This window comes from Takifugu rubripes, chromosome 9 (assembly GCF_901000725.2).
Source record: "Takifugu rubripes chromosome 9, fTakRub1.2, whole genome shotgun sequence".
In the NCBI taxonomy this organism is placed as follows: Eukaryota; Metazoa; Chordata; class Actinopteri; order Tetraodontiformes; family Tetraodontidae; genus Takifugu; species Takifugu rubripes.
This window is the reverse complement of record NC_042293.1, coordinates 10,044,992-10,062,929: the sequence shown is the minus strand read 5'-3', so window position 1 is coordinate 10,062,929 and position 17,938 is coordinate 10,044,992. Positions and strand designations below refer to the sequence as shown.

General features: G+C 43.5%; 3 protein-coding genes and 1 long non-coding RNA gene across 7 annotated transcripts; 3 read left to right on the top strand and 1 right to left on the bottom strand.

Moving 5' to 3' along the window:
- The first annotated feature begins 409 nt into the window (after positions 1-409).
- On the top strand, positions 410-3,891 carry LOC101069441 (boophilin-G2). The gene is made up of 6 exons (XM_029841653.1): positions 410-554; positions 1,722-1,913; positions 2,434-2,610; positions 2,700-2,744; positions 2,833-2,911; positions 3,003-3,891. Exons 1-6 carry the CDS (start codon positions 491-493, stop codon positions 3,091-3,093), a joined length of 648 nt encoding a protein of 215 aa, XP_029697513.1. The 5' UTR covers positions 410-490; the 3' UTR covers positions 3,094-3,891.
- Positions 3,503-4,900, bottom strand: LOC115251009 (uncharacterized). The gene is made up of 2 exons (XR_003889554.1): positions 4,774-4,900; positions 3,503-4,450 (listed from the first exon to the last, which is right to left on the bottom strand). It is a non-coding gene; the product is annotated as an uncharacterized lncRNA (long non-coding RNA).
- Positions 4,901-4,902: 2 nt separating this feature from the next.
- usp3 (ubiquitin specific peptidase 3) lies at positions 4,903-11,403 on the top strand. Of its 2 annotated transcripts, XM_003967561.3 has the most exons (15): positions 4,904-5,305; positions 5,696-5,756; positions 5,930-6,067; positions 6,362-6,445; positions 6,920-7,001; positions 7,116-7,195; positions 7,506-7,619; positions 8,118-8,231; positions 8,336-8,485; positions 8,591-8,697; positions 8,810-8,890; positions 8,983-9,101; positions 9,216-9,329; positions 9,647-9,714; positions 10,465-11,403. In XM_003967561.3, the coding sequence occupies exons 1-15, from the start codon at positions 5,215-5,217 to the stop codon at positions 10,898-10,900; spliced, it is 1,839 nt and encodes a 612-aa protein (XP_003967610.2). In that variant the 5' UTR covers positions 4,904-5,214; the 3' UTR covers positions 10,901-11,403. The 2 variants fall into 2 exon arrangements, with proteins under 2 accessions (XP_029697509.1, XP_003967610.2); XM_029841649.1 differs by lacking the exon at positions 7,506-7,619 and having other exon boundaries at positions 4,903-5,305.
- Positions 11,404-11,488: 85 nt separating this feature from the next.
- Positions 11,489-17,938, top strand: fbxl22 (F-box and leucine-rich repeat protein 22). 3 transcript variants are annotated; one of them, XM_029841651.1, is made up of 3 exons: positions 11,489-12,237; positions 12,843-13,003; positions 16,695-17,938. In XM_029841651.1, the coding sequence occupies exons 1-3, from the start codon at positions 12,112-12,114 to the stop codon at positions 17,041-17,043; spliced, it is 636 nt and encodes a 211-aa protein (XP_029697511.1). In that variant the 5' UTR covers positions 11,489-12,111; the 3' UTR covers positions 17,044-17,938. The 3 variants fall into 3 exon arrangements, with proteins under 3 accessions (XP_029697511.1, XP_029697512.1, XP_003967494.2); XM_029841652.1 differs by having other exon boundaries at positions 11,489-12,781; XM_003967445.3 differs by lacking the exons at positions 11,489-12,237; positions 12,843-13,003 and adding an exon at positions 13,244-14,219.

The following is a 17,938-nucleotide window of genomic DNA, read 5'->3' as shown; positions in this document are numbered from 1 at the left end:
GATATCCAACTGATGACGTTAGCACATATTAATTCATACACATTGGAAGTGTTTTGGCCTTCACATCTTCACCTGCGTGGTTGCTATGATAAAAAGGGCCCTCCTGTCTGAATGGGGGTTGTTATGTTCTGGTGATTGCCCCGATGGAGTTCATCATTCAATCCACAAAGGTTGAAGTGAAGTCTGGAGCATTTCTGTTTAATAACAGTGTCTGATAAAATATGTCTGTCTGACACGCAGTGTCTGCACAGGTAGAGGAAGTTCATTCAGACAAAGGCAAAAAAAATATATAGCGAAAAAGGATTTTCATAATGTGTAGAAACACAAGCTCAGTTGAGGCCAACTGAAAAACCACTGTCACCATTGTTTCGATTTTAGTCTCACCTTTAGAGAAATGTTCAAAGGTCGGGGATGACATCCCCTCCCATAGTTTACAACCTTCAGTTAGTTCAGGAAACACCACCAAGAAGGCACCAAGACCAGCAGCAAAATGATTTACCTGTTGGTTTTAGGGATTACTTTTGTTGCATTCTGTCCAAGCCAATCCATCCCAAGTAAGTTTTAAGATCCATTTTTCCATTTATTTCTCTTTTTGAAGTTGGATACAAAGTTCATATGTTGACAATTTGCATTTCTCAGGGTTCTTTTTCAGGATTTTGGCTTGTGGGCTCTTCCAAAAGCCAATTATGTGGATGCATGATTTTAATTGGAAATAACTGCAAAAATATAGCCCATGTTGAATATGAACATGAAAGTCAGTTTTAAGAAACTCAATCATAGAGATAAAGTTTCACCTTTAAACCCTTTATAGCAAAATGGCGGTCACATGGTGGGCGTGCATAGGCTGAATTTAAACAGTATTTGAGTTCAATATCCATTTCTAGACGGCAACACTCTGCAGGACATAATTGCATTTTACCTTTTTAACCGTCTTTACGTTCTCATTGCTGCTGAAGCCAGAAATTATTGTTTTTAGCCTTGAGAAAAGACAGTATTTACTTCACTCTTACTTTCCAGAACACGCTTTTAACATATAACAGTTGCACTAAGCTGACGGGACAGTTCCTCGCTCCGTAATTCTAAGAATTTAAACAATGAGCTCATTTCTGTCTGTGCCTGAACAAGAGGACCCGGAACTGTGTCATGAGACAAATGCATCTTTTCTCAGAGGTGAGGGAGGGGAACAGAAAGCCTGGATTGTCCAGGCATGGCCAGGTTCCCTCCAAAATGATAGTTTGACACATTATTCAGAAATCCAAGGTAGTTTTCTCTGTCAACTGGACTGGGTTTCTTCTCTTGAAGACATTTCAAGAGAAGACGTTTCAAGAGAAGACGTTTCAAGAGAAGAAACCCAGTCCAGTTGACAGAGAAAACTACCTTGGATATAATGACCTGGATGATTGAGAATCTACACAGACAAATTATTCAGAAAGGAGCCATTTGAAACAAGGACTGGAGAAGTGATAAGTGTACCATAAAGACTCATTTTATTGCTGTCATAAACAATGGGCGCAAGTCTCTGGTGACGAGGCGAGTTAATCATTAGTTCTGGCATTGCAGGTTGGAACTACTATCATCAGTCACTGTGCAATGGTCATTTCACCATTGGGCTATAGTCAATAGTACTTATGACTAAAAATACTACACAAAGATGATAATTACAAATCTAAAAGGATTTTATCTTGAACATGAAACTAATACTTTGTTTTATGACCCAACAGATTTTTGTCAATTGCCCAATGATGAGGGTGAAGGCAAAAACTATATCTTCTCCCTGTTCTATGATGCCAACCTAGATCAGTGCAGCCCTTTTCTATACAAAGGTGAAGGAGGGAATGACAACCGTTTTGAAAATGAGAGGGACTGCATAAGGAACTGCTCTGCCAATTCAGAGGACATCTATCCCATGGATGGTAACGTCACCTTAAACATCTATGTTTCAATCTGGCTTCCGGGCTGTTGTTTAGGGACTTTGGAACGAACAGTGACTAATGAGGTTAAGATTTATGACCTTTAGAACCATAATAGTCACACTTTTATCACAGTGAAGGCATGAAAGATGGAGAGACAGACCATGCTGAGGTTAACTTTCATGTGGGAGCCTGGTTATCCCCGAAACCCCAGATATCATCAATACCAATAACATAAGGGTCATCACTTCATCTCATACAACTAATTCCCCGGAACTGGGATGTCATTAAATGTGGCCAATGCGCCCCCTTCTGGTCAGCAAACAGCACATCAACGAGAGGGTGAATCCTGAATAAGTTGAATTTATCGACTTGTCTGCTTTGCCTGAGCGGCCCAGAACTGCACGTTTGTGCTTAACATTAACATTATTGATAACCTACAACCGTAGTTATGATCAGTTATATTGATGATGATGATAATGATGATGATGATTATGGTGATGATGACGTTTTCCTTTCAAAGCCTCCCTTGCCTGCCACTTCAAAAGGGACAGCGGGAAGTGCAGCGGGCAATATTTGAGATACTACTACGATCCCATTCATGCAAAATGCAAAAAATTCCAGTGGACGGGATGTGTCGGAAATGGAAACCGGTTTTTAAACTTGGAGCTCTGCAACAGCACATGCGCTGGGATTCACGGTGAGCACAACCTCGGGTTCAGGTCACATTCAACCTTCTCTTTTCTCAGTTTCTTTTCTCGGTGTTGAAATACATGTTGTGCTTTTAAGATCACGGTGAGGAAGAGGAAGAGGATGAGCCCGACACTCCTATTGGTCAGTTGACACACAAATATACTCAGAAAACCAGAGTGTGATGCTGTCAGCATTTAACCAACTGGCATCACCCCACTCACTTCTACAGCGATCATCTGTGGAGTTGTGCTCGGCATCATTGTCGTGGCTCTTCTCATCACTGTGATCGTTTTGGCGGTGCAGTCAGAGTAAGAGCACCTTTTTTCTTTATGAAAAACTACAACTATGCTAAAGGAGGCTCTCCTTTGATTTTCCTGAAACGTGTTTTTTGTTCTAAAGGAAAAAGTCCTCTGCGAAGAAGGCAGGAGGAAAGAAGCGAGAAGAAAAGGCCGAGGTGCCGCTGAGAGATCAGGGCATTGAAATGTCCTAAAAAGTCCCCTCAGCTGCAGGAGAAGGAGTCTTTACCAGCTGTTTTTGTATCATATCTCTCTTGCCGCTGACACAAAACATATGAACCTATCGTAGACTTAAGTTCAACATTTCATTGCTACTAGGTGACTCGTTTGCCCTGCCTTTTGATAGAGCACTTCAATTCTGTTTTGTTTGTTAAAAATTTTACTTAAAAGGTAGAAATTTAGTAAAACACAAGAGTCATTACAAAGAAAAGTCAAAAATACCTCATCAGTCCTCTAAATGTGCAGTATCAGCCACACTTACAGCCCAACACTTAAGGAATTCTGCACATTTAATCTTGTTAATCATTGAGTTTCAATTACTGAATTTGTTTTGGGGTACAAATGTTTTGGAAAGATTTTGCTAATGATAATTGGAATTCTTTCTTTTTTGGTCTATATTGTGGATGAGTTATACTTTCAGTTCCCTTTACATGCAACATAAAAATTAACATCTCGACCGACCAATGAGGGACTTTTGAACCAGTTCAAGTGAAAGTGAAAATGTCAGTTTTATTTCGCAGCCATTGTTACACCTGTGCTGACCACTGACAGAATCAAATGGAGCAACAAATGTTTCTATGAGACATGGCAAAAAAATTACAAAAACTTAAAAAAAAACAACAATAATTTCCAGAGCATTAGGAGAAGTTTCAACTTTATCTTGATAACCAATGAAATGGGGAAGAAAATTACTATAGCCCACGAAGTCATCATAGTAACGCATCACTCCTAGGCAAGAGAGAGGTTTTTTCCTAATAAAGTTGTTTTTTAAATAAATCCGACACTTATTGTGCCCATGTGCTACATTTGAGTATCACACTGGTATGACAGATAAAAAGAAGTTGAATAATTAAGGCTGGTTTAATGTGCTAAAACAGACTGATGCCCAGGGTTGCCCAGGGTGAGCGGTGGGCACGTGGCACCAGGACCCCTGTGCCAGAGGTTGCAACGTTGCTGTCATTTCATCTGATCTCTGGGGAGGAAGTTGGACAGACTTGATAGATCCAAACAAATTGTGAGGGTCTATCCTGGGAAAGTCTGGTCGAGACCTCCTTCAGAGAGGTTTTCAATTCTCATCTCTGGAAGAATTGGGACGCTTGGGACATTAAGACGGAGTGGACCAGGTCCTCTGCCTTCACTGTCGATGCAGCAGTTGTGGACACAAGGTCTCTGGTACATGTCATGGCAGCAACCCCAGGACCAGGTGGTCGAATGAAGTCACTCTATATGCTCCTTTGGCAGAAAAGCATCCAGAGGGGGGGCGGTTAGATCCTCCCATTGTGTAGTGGTCAGGGACAGTGCCTATGTCCTTTCTCAGCCTCCACAGAAGATCTATGCCAAGGTACAAGAAAGGAGTGGAAGATGGGATCCAGGAGGAACAATACTAGTCGTCCAGCTCTATACCCCCCACAAGATATACAGCAGTTATACGGTCAGCGACCGGCCCATCATGGTCAGTCGACAGACCTGTGCACTTTTATAATATATTTAAAATACATATTTTGTCATTCGACTTCTGTTTAATGTCATAATCAAGTAAATGAGGACGAATGTGTTACCACCAAACAGGTACGCTTGGCTTCAATCTGAGAAATCTGACTGGTGAGTTAGATTTCTAGTTTTGTTCTTTAAAAATAAAAAAAGTAAACACTCACTGAAAAATAAGACGCGCTGTTTATCGTCGGCGCGCTCCCGGGGGGCTTTCCCACCAATCTTCTTCTGTGGTTGGCTAACGGGCGCGCCGGCAGAAACTACGTCACTTCCTCAAGTTGTTTCCATTTGTTTGTGGCGAACGCTAGCAGTTGTCTAGAACCATTTACCTCAAAGAAAACGTGACTAGCTTGTTTTCAAGTATGTCAGGGTGAAAAATAACAGTATTTTTAACGCACTTAAATCGCCGCGCTCTAAGATTACGTAAGACCTACCGTAGCTAAAGGGCGTGTTAGCAAAGACTGCAAAACGTGCCTTTGAGATCAGAATTAGTTCTTCGGCTAACGCTAGCTAGCTGGTTTAGCTAGTTTAATTGTCTCCCAGTTCTGAGCTGATTTGTTCCCAGTGCCTTTGTGTTTTAGTGTTGCTTTTATTGGCTAACTTTGATGGAGTGTTTTCATTTGAACTCCAGCGTAAGCTGTCCTATAGATTCCTCAAGGTTTCCTAACGGTACTCCGTCCTCCTGGTGTTGCAGCGGTAAGGGAAAAATGATAATTGTCACTCTTTTATCTACTTTTGTTGTATAAAAATCCGTCATATTTAGTCATATGCAGTTACGTTTTTCTTATACAATTACCTTCATGACTGATAAATTTCCACACTTGGTTTTGCAGTAAACCAACACAGCATCCACCAACAGATCGTTTATGTTGCTCGTATTGTTAAAATCTCATAGAAATATTATTTTCCTACTTTGTGATTATCGTGGTTGAAGTGCCCCCCCCCCAAAGGATTTATCAAACATTTAAGACACTAATGAAATTGATCACGTCACCCGCTCTCGCCGTTTTTATCATCTTTATTTTTTTCTGGATTCTTCAAGAATTATTTTTTTCCCATTAAAACATTTTTGTGATGTATTGCCAGTTTGCAGATCCAATAAAAGTCCATGGATTTGCCTCACCTGTCTGATGGTCCACTGTGGAAGGTATGATGATCATTGTGGTTTTGTTGCCACCCGAATTTGTGCTCCCACTAAAAAATCAACCTTGTAATTAGTCTGAAATGTTTCGGTTTAAAGCCTCTTTGTAGATCATTGAGCTACTGATGTTCTGTATCTTGAGAAAATACCCTCAGGATCCAGTATGTTTTGTTTTCTAGATATGTGAATGGACATGCAAAGAAACACTTTGAGGAGACCCAGGCTGTTGGTGTTAGTCAAAGGAAGAGCGACAAACAGGACAAAGAGAAGTACCATCACTCTGTGTGCATGGACTGCAGCAGCTACAGCGTGTTCTGGTAAGTGTTGTTTTGAAGTCACAATTGGGAAAAAAAACAGCCAAATGTTTGTTACATGGCACCAGAATATTGAGTAGTGGGCAGTTAATTCAATCTAATCAGTTATTTCTGAAAGCACTTTAAACATTGGGCACAGTTTTTGTAAACCTGTCATCCTCAGTTAAACAATGTGAAGAAGAAGTATTAGCTTTAATGGTTTGCTTTGCAATACAGAAAGAAAGTATGTTGTGTCTCACAAGTTATTCTCAAGTCTATTGGGTTTCTGCAAAAAATCTAACCACGCTTATTATACAGTTACAGATGTGATGACTTTGTTGTCAATGACACCAAACTCGGGCAGGTGCAGAAGGTGCGAGAACATCTTCAGAGTTTAGAAAAGTAAGTACCAACTGCAAGGCTACAAATGTGTGTCTTTAAGCTGACCTTTGCTTTTAAAAAAATTAAAATACAACTTTATGTTCTTCAACATTTTACACTTACCGGCCACTTGATTAGGAAGATCCATTCAATTGTTTGTTAACACAAATTGGTAATCTGCCAATCACATGGCAGATCAATTCATTTAGGCATGTAAATGTTTAGCACAGATTGTTGAAAGTATGTCATGAAGGATTTAGGCAGTTCTGAAGGCAAAAGGGGGTCCAGCCTTTTACTAGCAAGGTGGACCTAATAAAGTGGCTGGTTCAAGGGTCGCAACTACAGACTGTATAGCTCTCTGAGGCAAATTATGTTTGTGATTAGGGGCTCTAAATAAATTTGATTTGATGTTAATTTGAATGTGTTTGGACATATAAATGCATTTCCGTGTTACATCACACCCTGATGAAATGATATTTCTGTTTGTTCCTAAAGCTTTGCACTGATGGGTGACAGGCAGAGGAAAAGAAAATTCCAGGAAAGCCTTTCTGCCGACAGCAAGCTGATGAAAGACAATGCAAGTGCTGAAGATTTACAGTATATCCACTGTGCTGCATGTGGGAGACTGCCACTCTATAAAAGCCTACATACTACATGTGTAATTACATGTTTCTGCATCTTTTCTTGTCAGGATGGGATTGCAGTCGGTGCTACGGGCTTACGGAATTTGGGAAACACATGCTTCATGAATGCTATTTTGCAGTCCCTCAGGTAAGACTGTGGGAGTTTTCTGTCACTGGCTCTGTATTCAGGGTTCCATGACCAGTCATCCCTTATTAATGTCCTCAGAGGCACAGTTGGGGAAACAAGAAGCAGTCAAAGGCTGAACCTCCCGTTATTTTGTCTGGTTTAGACAGGATCATGCTGCTATATTTTGGATGATTTGCCACTTTATATTAAGTATATTTATCTGATTTTAGATGTGATTTTAGATGTTAGGGAAAGTTTACTCAAAATATGAAAATGGTGTCATCAAAATGCAAAGTATTGACTGAAATATTTAATTTCCGTTCTGTGACAGCAATATCGAGCAGTTCAGCTGTTATTTCAAGGAGCTGCCTGCAGTGTCTCTCCGCAGTGGTAAGACGGCAGGAAGGAGGATGTACCACACCCGTAGCCAAGGGGACAGCAGTGTGTAAGGTCCTCTTCTGGAGGGGGGGGGGGGGGTTCAAGGGTTGAATCTGTCTTACATCAATGTCAGTATCGGTTATTTCTGACAAGCAAAACATTGTCTTAACTGCCAAAAGGGATCAAATTCCACACTTGATGGCGTCCTTATGCATTAATTCCAACTACTTGGTACTCATTTTGTTTTTATAATGAAAATGGGATGAATGGTACATTTAATATATGTCCAGATTGTAATGCAGAATCAGTGAAAAGTGACCTGCATTTTAAGCAGAGCAGCTTCAGAAACAGGCTGTGTTGTGCCAGATGAAATTAAAAGTGTGGTCTAGAATATCTATGATCACTGCTAGATGGCGTCGCTGATGTGTTTGGTGGCAATGTCGAAGAAAACACTTTACACCGGGAGCACGTCTCAGCCTGGTATTGCCGTTGCTATCAGGTCTCCCCAGCACCACCTCTTGGTGTTATTGTACGGTGGATTAACAGGGTTCTTTATGTTGAACAGGTCTTTGGTGGAAGAATTCAGAAAAACACTCTGTTCCCTGTGGCAAGGCAGCCAGACGGCCTTCAGTCCAGACTCGTTATTTTACACTATCTGGAAAATTATGCCAAGTTTCAGGTGAATATCCATCAGAGGAAGTTGCCATCACATTTTACTACTGCATTTATATATGTAAATATATATGTATGTATATATATATATTTTTTTTTTTTTGTGCGTAGGGGTTATCAGCAGCAGGATGCGCATGAGTTCATGCGTTACCTACTAGACCACCTCCACAGGGAGCTCCAGTATGGTCGCAATGGCGCCTCCCACGCAGCCTCCCCCCAGGATGGGGTCAGACTCTCAGCTGCTGATGGAAAATGCTGCATGTATGTTAACAAGTTCATCATTTAACTGTGAATGTCACAGTTCTGTGTGAATAATTTAACTGTGAAAATGTAATTGTGTTTTTTTTGGGTGGGGGGGTGTTGTAGTAATGGGACTGCCAGTGTTGTCACATCCATTTTTGGTGGGATTCTCCAGAATGAAGTCAACTGCCTGATATGTGGGACAGAATCTCGGAAGTTTGATCCATTTCTTGGTACAATTCTTAAATGGAATTACATTGTTTAATCCCTTTAATTATGGCAATTATTAATGCATATTATATGCTAGGATTTCTCATGTGAATTCAATTCTGCTGTTTTCTCCAGATCTGTCTCTGGACATTCCCAGTCAGTTTAGACAAAAGAGAAGTAAGGACCAGGAACCAGGGCCAACGTGCACCTTAAGTGGTAAATGTCCTGCTGTTCTGGCTCATGGAGCATTACCTTTTGTGTTTACTTTAACAACAGAGGTTTATATTCCTTCAATGGCTTTTGTTTAGACTGCTTACGTAGCTTCACTGACCTGGAAGAGCTTGATGAAACGGAGCTGTACTTTTGCCACAAGTGTAAAAAGAGACAAAAATCTACAAAGAAGTTCTGGGTTCAGAAACTGCCAAAAGTAGGGGTCCACACATTCTCAAATTATTTGGTGACTTTTATACATTTCACTCCTTTGATACATGAAAGCCGTGTCAAGACTTTGTTCAGATGGAGGTTTTATTTCCACCATTAGGTTCTTTGTCTGCACCTGAAGAGGTTCCACTGGACAGCCTTTTTAAGGAACAAGATCGACACCTATGTCGAATTTCCATTGAAGGGTCTGGACATGAGGGGCTACTTACTTGAGGTGAGCTTAAAAACAAGAAAAATAAACTCGGAATGCCATAATTTTTAAATATTGTGGGCTGGTCTCTATTATATTACAGTATAGTAATGGCTTAAGTACATTTTAACTGGTTCACTGGTGACCCCTTGCTGGCCAACCAAAAACACTACATCTGAACAATCATGAAAAATATTAACGTAATAAAATACTAATGTTCTATATTTAAATATATCCCATAATCAGGGCTTGAGCACTTAAAATATGTATAATATTTGAATTTTAACATGTCAACAATAATTATTTTTGTTGTAATGTTTTTTTTGTTTTGTTTTTTGCAGCCAGAAAATTCATTACCAGAAAGCTGTGTTTATGACCTTGTTGCTGTGGTAGTCCATCATGGATCTGGGTGAGAGTTTCTGTATCAAAAGCAGAGAAGCATGTGAAATTTAAAAACACACTCACAGACAGAGACACACACGTTTTCTCTCAGCAGGAGTTTGAGGTTTATATTTTGTTCCTAGTTGTTGCGGAGACAAAACAGTCCCACTGAGTTTGTACTCAGTGTTGTTTGACCAGCCAGTAACAGACATCATTTCTGAAGATGTCAAACCCAAACTGCAATTTCACAGCAATCCTGAGCTCTTTGTGCTTTCTTGTTGTGGCATTTGTGTCTGAGTCCAACATTTATGCCTTATGTGTCTGGACCAGAAAAATCCATCAGAGAACACTTGTAGGTTTGGGGTTTGGGTTTTCTTTTTGTTCCAGCAGTCATGATCATATTTTTAGGAAAAAGCCATTGTATTTTGACGAATGTTTATTGTGACAAACAAAAACCACATGAAGCACAGTCTCCAGTACCTAATGGAAAAACTGCACAGCGAGCAACTTGACTGGCTCAATTGCTGTATAAATTATTCAAAGCCATTTCAATTTAAATGCTTTTTAGACAGCAACTCTTGAAATATTCATGTAGCTGCTAAACACTGAAAGGCTCAATTCCTTCTAAATGTGTTCAGATGTCCTCACGGTCAGCTGCAGTGGCCTCGTTAGGCCTCTAGGAGGCGACGTTGAGCTGTGTTGTGAAGTTGAACATGTTACCCTGAAGATGAAGAAGGAAATGTAATGTGGGTGTGACAATATATAAATGTGTTTACAGGGTTGGATCAGGGCATTATACAGCGTATGGCAGCCACGAGGGCTGCTGGTACCACTTTAACGACAGCACAGTTACGCTGACCAATGAGGATGCTGTCAGGAAGGCCAAGGCCTACATCCTCTTCTACGTGGAGAGGGCTGAACAGGCAGCTTCGGACCACCCCGCTGCCACCAGACCTCCCGCAGAAGTTACTCAGGACACAACTGCAGGGGACAAAGACCCCACAGGCTTGGCTTTGATGAACATGGAATCTCCACATAGCGATGCCTCGGATGTGGCAGTCGCAGATACCGCTGTATCAGAGTGTGGGCGTGAAGGCGCGGCGGCCTTGAGTGAAGCCGACGCAGGTTCAGCAACGGCTGCAGCGAACAGTGATACCTCAGAGGAGGCTGGAGTAGAAGAGACCAGTCAGGCTATACAGACTGTTGCACAATGATTCTGTTAGAATGCCTCAAACCAGCTGGTCACTCCATTTTGGCTCCACCTTGAATTAATTTCTCACATTGCTTGATATAGTTAATTTTCACTTTTGATGTAAATGCAACTTTTTAGTTTTGTATGACCTGCATGATGACATCATGTATAATTTGCTGCTTTTGTCTGTTCTAGGATGTTGCGTTCACTTTCTTGTCATGTCATGGTTTCTGGGGGAAAGGTTTCCCCACGTGTAGATTCCAAAGGTTACTGTTTAAAAGGAGGCAGTGACGCCGTGACCTTGGAAAACCTCAATTTGGTCCAATGTTTAGTCTAATCTGATCAGATTGTGTGATGACACTGTTTGTTTTAAAAGTTTTTCTTTTGCCACCTCTTAAAAAGAACAACAACTTGTTTTTCTTTTTCTTAGTGAAAAATTAGCACATAAAATGCAATGCATTTTAATTGATTAATGCTCATTGGGGCTTTAGAAGGTTGCTTCAACTTATTGACCAGAACAGAAGTGGGGGGGGGGGGGGGGGGGGGGGGGGGGGGGGGGGGGGGGGGGGGGGGGGGGGGGGGGGGGGGGGGGGGGGGGGGGGGGGGGGGGGGGGGGGGTTAAAAATGTCCATTCTGAATTAGTCTTGTCTGTATTGATGTTGTTAAACTGAATTGAAAAACCCTTTTTCTGAATTGCTCTTTTCAAACCTGTATGGGATGAAAACGATAAAAAAAAGATAATTCCTTGTATTTTAGATTCTTTTTCTATGGATGAGATCTCTTGATCCACTAGGTGCTAATGTCTTCCTCTGTGTAATTTTGTATTAAATGGCAGGAGTTGGCATTTAAATCTTAAGACTCATCAAGGTTTTAGTCATGGTGTCACATTATACAAGCTAAATTAACAAATATACATCCAATTTAACCAGGTGAAAACGTGAGTTTTACTTCCCGAGGATCATCTCCAAGCTGAATATTAGCAATTTATCACATTAAGGTGCGATTGAATTGTATAGATCCAATTAGGGGCCTAGCAAAGAGTCTTAATGTTCCTTCTTTTGGTGAGCATCTCCTCCCACACACACAGAAACATAAAAGCGTCCCCCCGGGACACGTGCCAGCCAGTCACCCTTCTCTCTGAGGCAGGAACAAGCGCTCCCGTATGATGAGGAACAGCTGCTCTTCCTCGCCTCCTCGCAGGTGGCTGCGGATTTGGCTCCCCTCGCTCCATTAATGACACAAGTGGCCCTTTGTCTCCCCCTCCTCCTTTCTCCTCTCTCCAGATCCCAGCTGCTAGTAATAAGCTCACATTGCAGAGGGTTTGTTGGACCAGAAGTTCTGGCCGGAGACATCACCGCAGTGAGTCACGGCGCAGGTTGTTATCTGCTTCACGACAGCGGCATTTCCTCCTGATTGACCTGCACGCTGAAAACGGGTGGAACAGGACACGGCTGGTAACGCGCTGCTCGGCGGTGACACAGATCGTGTCACCTGTGCAGCGTGACCTGTGCGCTCCGCTTGAGCAATCGCAAACATGAGTCACGGTGCACGGTGTTCTTTTTGATGTGCTGTTTGTTCTTGTTATTCTTCCGTTCACATGGAGGCTTTGCTGAGTTAAATGTGGCCCCTGTGAGGGCCCATGCAGGGAAACTGTAAAACCTTTTTTTTTTCATGACAGTTGCTGTGCGTGCGGGCCACGATATTAATTATTGCTTATCTTTTGTTAAAAGAAAGTTTATATATATATAAGAAAAAAAGGCTGCCCGGCATCCATCATCTGGAGAAGTCAAAGAAAAAAAACATGTTTTCTCGCCACCCGTTCGCTACAGATGTTCGACCGCTGCTTGATGCGTCTGATGGTCCAATCACGGCCCTTTACTTCTACAGAGCATCTGCAGCAGAGGTTTATATATGCAAACAGAAACTAGAGCTGCTGGGATTTGAACACGCAGTCGTCTCCACAGTTTATGGAGACGTGTCCAAAATTTCCAGTGAGTTCAGAGGAGAACGTTCCTGCTGAGAGAACCGCACCAGCAGATGGACCACACCAGGTGCCTGCCCAGCCCCTCCTGTCAGGGAACAACAGGAAGCTCAGGCTACATTTAGCCCAGACTCACCAAACCAGGTCAGTTACAGATCAGAAAAATGTGGTCTGGTCTGATGAATCTCCATCGCTGAGACATCAGGCTGGCGTAGGCGTGCTGAGAATGTGGCCTTAAATCCGTCCAGTTCTGTATTGATGGCTTAACCTTGTTTAAACTCCACTTGACCTTTAATGCTGATTTGTATACTCTTTATTGCCTTTAATTAATTTTTTTCACTTGCTACTTTTTAACCGGTTTAGTGGTTTGATACTGACGTGTGCTGCATTCTGACAGACCTTCGATTCATGTAAAATTCAGCTGTACAGCTGTTGTTGAGTTTCCAAATTCAGCTGTTTCTGGGGCTAAAGTCTGGTCCCGATCTTCTAATTCCTTAAGTCTGCTAATTATTTCTAAGTGTGACAAAGGTAGGGCTCCTCACTCAAGACTCACCAGATCTTAATCTAACAGAAGATCTTTTCTACAGCAGAGGACTGACATCGTACTTTCAGCACCTTGTTGTTTCTGTAGCATGAAGACTATAAAGGGTCCTCATGGAGTGCTGTCGTGGGCAGGCTGATTACGGTGTTTGCAGTCTGGTGCTTCTCAGTCTTTGTGTCGGCCTGGAAATTAGGCCATGGCCATATAAACATCTGGTCTGTCCGGATCGAGCTCCCTGTTGCAAGTCACGACAGATGGAAAGGGAGCATATGGCACAAATGCATCTAGGAGGATACCGGCAGTTGTCTTCTCAAAATAGCGCACATACTCTGGCCTTATATGTGCATGGCCTCCAGCATGTGCCTGAGGAGGAATCATGTATCTAGGCCACACAATACGCTCTTCAGGTTCTTTGTTGCTGTTGGACCAGCGGGCCCGTCAGCAGTAGCAGACGGGGGGCCCTTCTCCTCACTGCCTGGAGACTATGCACCTCACACAGCTCAATCATGAGTGTCTCCTCCACCTTTTCTCCTTCCTGGACAAGGACAGCCATAAGTGCCTGTCCCTCACCTGCCGTCGGCTGCGCCAGGTCTTCCTCGACCCCAAGCTGTGGACCCTGCTGTGCTTCAGCTCCCTGCGTCAGCTGAGGAGGGACAACTTTGTGCTGGGACCCTCGCTGCGCTGCCTGAACATCTCCTGGCACTCCAGCAGGGTCCAAGTGTGCAACATTGAGGACTGGCTGAAAAGCTCGTTTCAGAGGGATATCTGCAGGAGTCATGAAAGTCTGGTTAGCACCTTCCTATCTCATGTCTGCTGCACGTGAGTCTTTGAGATTCTGCTCTTCTTTGTTAGGCCGTTTGTGTAATAGCTGCCAGTAATGCTGCACATTGTTCTAAAACTGCCCAGAGAAACCTCAGTCTTTTATTCTGTTATGTCTTCATCGGCATCGAGGCTTTTCACGCCCAGAAATTAAAATGTAAGCATTGCAATTACACCGAGTTCCTTTAAAAAGGGGCCGTCAGATTGCTCATCTGCATTAAAAGTTGCCATTTAGGGCCACAAGGGAAGTCACTAAGCATTTAACTTGTAGGTGGAAAATCATTATATTGTGTTTCCACATCCGGGCGTTGACGGGGACAAATCACACATCTGTGGGTCGTAAGCCCGATTCCATTAGCGTTATAGCCGTCAGACATCAAATTCTATCTGCTGACTGATGTGGCAGTTGGCTTTGACGCTGTAATATACTCCGTTTGGCTTTCTGTGCGTGGCTGGCTGCACGCAGGATTGGGTCTGCACAGGCATAATGAAGTCTCTGGGTAATTCCTCCATCCGCCCAGCGATAACTCTTAATTTTAAGGAGCCGGCCACCAACAGCTGGGCAGGACTACAGAAGGGCCGTCTACGGAGGCGTGGTCTCATGACCTCTATTGGGACATTTGATACCCGACGTGAGAGCAGTGAAAAAGCAGGACCACCCCCTGCCTGATCCCTGGCTCCTGTCCCCAAAAGCCTTCTCACTGTACACTCGCTGCTTCGCTGATAACCCCTCCCAAAATCATGCGAGGAAGGGCGAGAGAGGAAGCGCACGTGACAAAGTGGGAGGGGGTGTGGAGGAGCTGCGGGGGTGATAGAGTGACGGCTTGGCTGCAGACCCTCCCAGTCAGCTGCAGACTGGAGTTTTTACGCAGGCAGGTGGAGCCTACAATTGGCTCTTTGTTGCCAGCGGAGGAGCGAACATGTGCATCTGCCTCTGCCTGCCTCCTCTGATGCCAACTTCCCGTCTGACTTGTTTGGGTGTTTTTTAACGCTGTTTTTGTCCCCCCTTAACTTAAAAACAATAGAGAAAAAGCCGCTTAGCGCCGACTGTCATGTAAACGGTGTTTGGGTTTTACCAGAATGGACAAGCAGGATCGGAGAAGGTTGTTCACGCCTGCTTCACTCATTCATGTTGGGTTTCAGCAGCGTCCGAATTATGTCTCCATCATGGAGCACGTCTGAAACAAGGGACAAAAAACAGCCGACAGTTAAGTGTACATTTGTGCTCCCTAATGGGATCCATTGAGCAGAGAAACTGCGGTGAGGAAGCAACCATTAAAGGGATAATTATAGGTTTGAGGTTTGGGTTTCTTAGCATGCTGATTGCAGAACAGGGTGCCCTACATGCTGTGGTTTTACATTTTTTGGGGAGGAGTTGGTTGCTGTTCTGTTTAGTACCACATGCACCTGTGACATGCTCATATGAGCGTGCACGTGGGCATTTATAGGTGGGGGTGGGGCGGGGGTAAAATTAATGTTAAACAGATTAGAACAAGGTGCCACGCGAAGGGGGTGGGGGGTGCTAAATATGTTCACAGAGTGAGGGGAGGAGCTCTGAAAAGGTGGATTATGTAACAAAGGTTGCCGTTTTTATTGTCATGTCTACCTCCATGCGTGCGCACGCTCGCTGTCGTCCCCAGAGACATGTGAATCATCTCTTTCACCACCACCCTCGTCCTCTTTTGTCAATAGTACAATGTCAATATTCTGCGTTCGTATCAGCTGATGAGGCTCCTCATAAAGAGTCCACGCTGTGAAGCGAGCAGGCACGTGGACTGTTTGGCTTCGTGCGCAGAGGTTACTGGGGCAATACAGTCTTAACACTCGCAGGCAGGGGAATATGTTTGTCTCACATGTGGTAAAGTGGTAAGATTATGTAAGTCTTTATGTAATCTGCATCAGTGAACGTGAACGGCACTCCGATTCTGCTGCCATCGTCCGTCTGGTGGCTCCGCACCGCCGGCAGGCCGGTGGGTCGCGGCGCTGACGATTCTGCACGGGAACGTGCATTTCTGAGAAGCTTGAACTGCAATTCCTGCGTAAATTAGGCATTGTGAAATGCATGTTTGCCTTGCCAACCTCCTGCAATTGTTCTACATGGTCCAGACGTGCATTCACAGTACATTTTTACAGAAAGGAAACTCACGAGCCCAGTGGGAGGGTGACTTGATTAAAAAGAAAGAAAACTAGTGCAGCACTCAACTGTTCTCCCAGCAAAAAGGTTGTGTTGTTGCCACGTTTTGTTTACATCTGGTTCTCACATAGCTCTGATGAGGTTTCCTGTCTTTTTGTCACTGTTCTCTCGACTAAAGAGTATCTGTCAGAAAATAAGAGCACACCAAACAATATTGCTTACTTAGGATAATCCTTCTCCAAACAGCCTAATCCCTCAACACACGCTATACTTTGCCCTCAGGCATGACTTAAGATGAAAAACTTTCTTTATCTCATGACTGAATGTTCTGTGCCTCTCAGGTGTCCCAACCTTCTGTCATTGACTCTTTCTGGCTGTGGACACGTCACAGACCAGGACTTGGTCCCCGTGCTGCAGAGCTGCAGAAAGCTGCGCCTCCTGCACCTGGAAAACTGCTCCCGCGTCACTGACGGCAGCCTGGAGGGCGCGGCGCGTCACGGGCACAGTTTGCATAGAGTCACGGTCGACTTCTGCAGGAACGTCACTCGGGCCGGGCTGCAGGCCGTCAGGGAGAGGAGGCCGGAAATCCAGCTGAGTGCAGTGAGGAGCGCTGAGATGATCCCGGACAGAAAGCCAGAAGCGTTAGCACCAATCAGGAGTGCCCTGCAGAAAGTCCTGCTGTTTTCATGATGGATTTGTTTTCAGGATGAACCAAATGTCACGCTGCGTGTTTTTCCACACTTTTTCTACACTATTTTTATATACCTGTTTTATAAAATAACGTATTTCACCGGTGGTTGTGTCAATCTGGTGCATTTGAAGGATGCAGTAATTTAAAGTCTCAATCTGTGTGTTTTCATATCAGTGCTGTCTGTAAACAGTGGGAGGAGATGCACCTTATCAGTCCCTAATCAGTGAATACTGATTTCCACACTTACTCAAAAGGACGCTAGGCTGTGCCTTGTGCCCGGACCACGTTCTGGAAAGACGTGCCAGAGCTAGGAGGAGGCGATCTCTGGGGGCAAAGTGTGCCTGAGCGCTGACGGGGATGGCGTTATATAAGAAACACACGAAAGTGGGTTGATGAGGCGAGTGTGTCTGTTTGTAAATGCCATGTGACCACTTTATTGCAGGCTGTTGCTGCAGGGTGCTCGCGCTCACATGACAGCGGCTCCAGAGAATGACCCCATATGTTCAGACGAGGTCAGCTTTGTTGTATAAGCCAGTAAAGTGCAACAAGCAGCGAACCAATGACTAATTTTGTATACTTTATCATCAAATTGCTATTGTTATTGTAAAATCTTGCAGAACATTCCTTGCTGCCTTGAGATCATTACCTATTTTGTACGCTCGTTCATCTGAAAAACAAGGAAACAAGTTATAAAAAGAATTGTAAACAGCCTGTAAACAGTGGAAGCTTTTGGATCCATAAATCAGTATAAGCCGAAAAATGTGTCGCGTGCCGAGTTTTACGTCCTGTCAAGCCTTGAATAATTAAACAAACATGAAACGGGGAGGCATTTAAAGAGTAATGGCGGAACCAGAAATCTGCACGTTAACTCAATAAAGGGACGGCACATTTTAA

Coding starts and splice junctions, on each gene's coding strand:
- LOC101069441 (XM_029841653.1), top strand. CDS start 491: ATGATTTACCTGTTGGTTTTAGGGATTACTTTTGTTGCATTCTGTCCA. Junction 2,611..2,699: donor CACATGCGCTGGGATTCACG/GTGAGCACAACC, acceptor TGTGCTTTTAAG/ATCACGGTGAGGAAGAGGAA. Junction 2,745..2,832: donor TGAGCCCGACACTCCTATTG/GTCAGTTGACAC, acceptor TCACTTCTACAG/CGATCATCTGTGGAGTTGTG.
- usp3 (XM_003967561.3), top strand. CDS start 5,215: ATGGAGTGTTTTCATTTGAACTCCAGCGTAAGCTGTCCTATAGATTCC. Junction 6,068..6,361: donor AGCAGCTACAGCGTGTTCTG/GTAAGTGTTGTT, acceptor CTTATTATACAG/TTACAGATGTGATGACTTTG. Junction 9,330..9,646: donor TGAGGGGCTACTTACTTGAG/GTGAGCTTAAAA, acceptor TGTTTTTTGCAG/CCAGAAAATTCATTACCAGA.
- fbxl22 (XM_003967445.3), top strand. CDS start 13,885: ATGCACCTCACACAGCTCAATCATGAGTGTCTCCTCCACCTTTTCTCC. Junction 14,220..16,694: donor CTATCTCATGTCTGCTGCAC/GTGAGTCTTTGA, acceptor TGTGCCTCTCAG/GTGTCCCAACCTTCTGTCAT.